The 3,748-nt window shown below is 51.5% G+C and overlaps 3 protein-coding genes across 3 annotated transcripts; 1 reads left to right on the top strand and 2 right to left on the bottom strand.

Moving 5' to 3' along the window:
* Nucleotides 1–1,270: 1,270 nt before the first annotated feature.
* On the top strand, nucleotides 1,271–1,647 carry LACBIDRAFT_298340 (uncharacterized protein; the record flags this gene model as incomplete). The annotated part of the gene is made up of 2 exons (XM_001890648.1): nucleotides 1,271–1,364; nucleotides 1,433–1,647. 2 exons carry the CDS (start codon nucleotides 1,271–1,273, stop codon nucleotides 1,645–1,647), a joined length of 309 nt encoding a protein of 102 aa, XP_001890683.1.
* An 834-nt stretch (nucleotides 1,648–2,481) lies between these two features.
* Nucleotides 2,482–3,000, bottom strand: LACBIDRAFT_298339 (uncharacterized protein; the record flags this gene model as incomplete). Its single annotated transcript, XM_001890642.1, has 1 exon — nucleotides 2,482–3,000. One exon carries the CDS (start codon nucleotides 2,998–3,000, stop codon nucleotides 2,482–2,484), a length of 519 nt encoding a protein of 172 aa, XP_001890677.1.
* A 102-nt stretch (nucleotides 3,001–3,102) lies between these two features.
* Nucleotides 3,103–3,326, bottom strand: LACBIDRAFT_298338 (uncharacterized protein; the record flags this gene model as incomplete). The annotated part of the gene is made up of 2 exons (XM_001890641.1): nucleotides 3,103–3,225; nucleotides 3,273–3,326. 2 exons carry the CDS (start codon nucleotides 3,324–3,326, stop codon nucleotides 3,103–3,105), a joined length of 177 nt encoding a protein of 58 aa, XP_001890676.1.
* Nucleotides 3,327–3,748: the final 422 nt, after the last annotated feature.

The raw sequence follows: 3,748 nt of genomic DNA, 5'->3' as shown, positions 1-3,748 counted from the left end.
CAGCCTGCCGTCATACCTTCATTAGTTTTGTAGCTTCCCATGCACATGCACTCACGAGACCATCAGAGTTGATAGATGATGGAGTCCAGGAGCTAGAGAGGCTCCTCTCAGTGGGAGCGTTGTAGCAGTTGGTATACGTAGCGACAAATGATGACTACAAATTTTCGCGCGGTGGGAAAATCTGCGCGCGGCCCACTTTCGCGCGGAATTATTTATTTACCAGATCTAACAGCATATCCCTCGAGGTCGGTCGTCTTCCCACCCGCCTTCTCCTTCCCTTTCCCAACCGCTAACTCCTTCTTACTCTTCGTCCGTTGCATCTTGGACATGGGCTTGAACACACGCGAAATGCTAACTTGGCTGTTTAACACACGTTTCTTATTGACCCTACGCCGCGCGTTCTTTCTGTCTTCGTTCTCGTTCGAGAGGAATGGACAGGGAGCGAGAAAGAGGAAATGTAGCCGCGTGTGGGTTCGTTGTGTTACTGCGGCCTGAGGCCGTGGAAAGTACCGGGAAAATGCTGTCTAGAAGTAGATGGTTCGTGGGATAGCATTTGGGGAGGGTCAGCCGTTTCAGCAGAGGTGGATCGTTCAGTGGCTGGGGACGATGCGCGGTCTGACAAGGGCTGCGCGAAGACTTTGGACCGGAGGGTGGCACATTACCGCCTTATTTTGAGGCCCAGCATCAGTTTAAATTGATTGGCGAGGGGACGCAAAACGTACTGAGGCTCGATAAAGTCTTTGCGTAATATCTGCATTCAGTCGCCTTCGTCCTTTATATCGCACAACTTGCCTGACAAGTCAATGTAGGCAACTGACTGCCCGATGGACAGTTTGTCCATGAAGGACTTCCAGACTGTCTTTGAAGGTGAGGAAAGGGACAGCCGGCTGCGAACGAACAGACCTTGCGTTTCTTTGGCAAATTTAAAGGTGCTGGAGGTGGTGGAGCGTTTGGGTAGTGGTAGCTTCAACGGATAGAGAGTAATTGTATCTGTACTCTTAAGCCTCGGCCACGAAGAAGACGGGTGAAAACCGACTCACTCTCACCTCCCCATCCGATCTAACCAATGCTTCCGCAACGGATTATTCATGCAAGATCCATCGTCATTCACTGATGCCACAAAACGTGTGTATACCTCCTCATCCCACTCAAACGCACCCTAACCCAACTAACACCCGTCACCAATCCCGACATCGACAGTACACCCGTACCCGCCATCCGCCTTCTCTCCAAACTCTGTTACCTCTCCATCGCAGATACAAGCATCGACATGAACGGGTTGGGGACGTTGGCAAAGACGGTCGGTGAGGAGGCATGGGATGTGGATACTGAGGTTCCGTGGGGATGTGAGGTTTGCATTGATAGTATGAGCATTTCCCCCTTTTCTCTCGCAACGTTCTGATGCTGATTTATCTAAAATATATGCCAAAAGCGTACCCCCTGCACCGGTGCTCCCCATTGATAACCGACCAGGAGGCATGCAGCACTCTATCGTGGGCTGCGCTTCGACGCAATCTATCTGCTCATGCGGAAAGCAACCTGGCGATTGTGGTGGGTGGGACAAAGGATGAGGTGGTGTTGAAGTTGGAGGGATCGTTAAGGACGAGGACGTTGGATTCGTTAGTTAGGAGGATGATTGGGAACTGAGGATTGATTGTTGGTGCGAGCGAGGAAGGTTTTTGAGTGGTTTTCTGATTGTGTTTCGTCTCCTGTTTTCCGCTCTTGTCTTTCGTTCAAGTGTTGCACGTTTGCATACATGTTATATCAATGTTTTCGCCTACGAGACTTTTCAATGATAGTTGATTTTTAGATCTACAAATCGACAAGAAGCCTAATACATACAGTATGTGCAGGCTGATAGCCGCTCTTCCCCATCCACGTCGATCGTCCTTCTTCGGTCCAACAGGTGTCGGTTTTCTAGGTGGATGGCTTACATCCCCACTCCCATCTTCAGTCGTAGTAATCGCAGGATTCGTAGCAGGCGGCAAGTGCGAATAAGACGGCGTTAGTCACTCATATTCCCCCGTACTAGGACTCCTTCCCATCACACTCGCACCGCCCGACGTCAACGTCGCAGAAGCGCGTATACTCCCTAGATTCGAAGGCAACCCAAGGTCCAAAACAGGATTTGAACCTATCGTAAGACAGAGGCACCCCATGCCGAGGAGAAGAAAGGTTGGTTGGATGATGAAAAGCACAGGAAGGAACTTTGAGGCGGGTGACAAACAACCACAGATGTGTTGGGTCAAACTCTCCTCATGTCATAGATCACTGGTGGTTTGGCTGCAGGGGTTGCCACCATCGCTGGTGATGTACACGCCTTCAAGAAACACGAGGAGCACAAAGAAGGGGTGCAGTGTTTGATGTTCGTCGCATCCCATTCGCTTCGCTTGTTGGCTTATCGGTTGGAGGAAGCCAAAGCGCGTACTGCCTAAGCGTCGGTAGAGAAAAGTCATGTACTTTGTATAATTGCAGGGCGTTTTATGAGGTGTGTCCATCTTCGGGTTGGGGTCGTCTTGCCCAAAGTAGCCAGCCAGATATGATGAGGGGGTGGAGGAACGAGGTGTGAATTCGACGAACCCACAAAATGGGACTGCACGCCCTGAGGTAAACATCAGCCTGCGAAGCCAGCCCAAGCTCTGCAGGCGGAAAAAGGTCAGTCGCGAAGTTGAGAATCGTGATCTCTGCCCCTTCCTCTATCCTGGCGCTCCCGTTCGGTATGATGATTGATCGCCCTCTTTCCGACAGGGGTAGTAGGGAGACCACCCGTAGGCAGCATCTGGCAGCATACGGCGACGTGCTTGACCCTTCCAAAGCCCGGCCACCCCCCTGAGGAACCATCTTCCCACTCTTGGGTTGAGCCCGGAGTTCACCCTCGCCCGATTCCGATCTGAGTCCGACTTTAGCTCTGGATGCTTTGGCGGCGACGATCCCTGGCGGTTTGTCTGCGCCGCTCACTTCTTCTGCTGCGCGTGTGGTTATACGGATGGCGTACCCCATGCAGACGAATACTCCCCCGATGACACCGACGCAGCAGAGGAGGAGTTGGAGGAAGGCTGTGGTTGGTTGGCGTTGTGTTATAAAGATAATGCCTGGGGTTTCTTACTGCATTATGCGGATGTAGTGCGTTAAGCCGTATTGGTGTGTTTGGAGGGGCACGGAACGAGGGGCAATGTAGGTTCTCGGGACGACGTGTAGGAAGTATTGGTACGCTACGAAACCTGTCTTGGAGTGCGGTTAGGTGGGGTATTGGAAAGGGAAGAGGTACCTACGTGCGTGTATGGATTCGGACTCTGTGATGACGCGATGACGTGCGAAAGGTTCATCTCTAACGGCAAAGTAAGCTTGGATGTGGGGAAGAGGAAAGGACTTACGATTATGCTCATAGCTCGCATGTGAAGATTGCCTTTGCTATATGTCTCTACATGCATTGCCGTGTGCTTGATTGGTTTGATGTTGGACTTGTGTAACGGACGTGACCCTCGCATACCACTCCTTACCCAATCTCGGTTTCAGTCTTCTCGTTTTAGCGCTAACGCGCTCTTCATTCCTTTCGGTTCATCGCGCAGTGGAAGATATCTCAACAGGCTCAGATCCAGATTACTCCAGGTAACGTACCTCGTTCATTCCCAGATCCACAAAAGGACTCACTCGACTACCAACTCAGCTCAGTACGCTCGCTCATCGATACGATATTCTTATCGCGGTCACTCACCCATCCTCACGCTAGTGGATCTCATGGTTCCTC

The sequence above is a fragment of the Laccaria bicolor genome, genomic scaffold (assembly GCF_000143565.1).
Source record: "Laccaria bicolor S238N-H82 LACBIscaffold_145 genomic scaffold, whole genome shotgun sequence".
NCBI classification, from domain to species: domain Eukaryota; kingdom Fungi; phylum Basidiomycota; class Agaricomycetes; order Agaricales; family Hydnangiaceae; genus Laccaria; species Laccaria bicolor.
The sequence above is the reverse complement of the archived record's forward strand: the minus strand, read 5'-3'. Positions and strand labels throughout refer to the sequence as shown.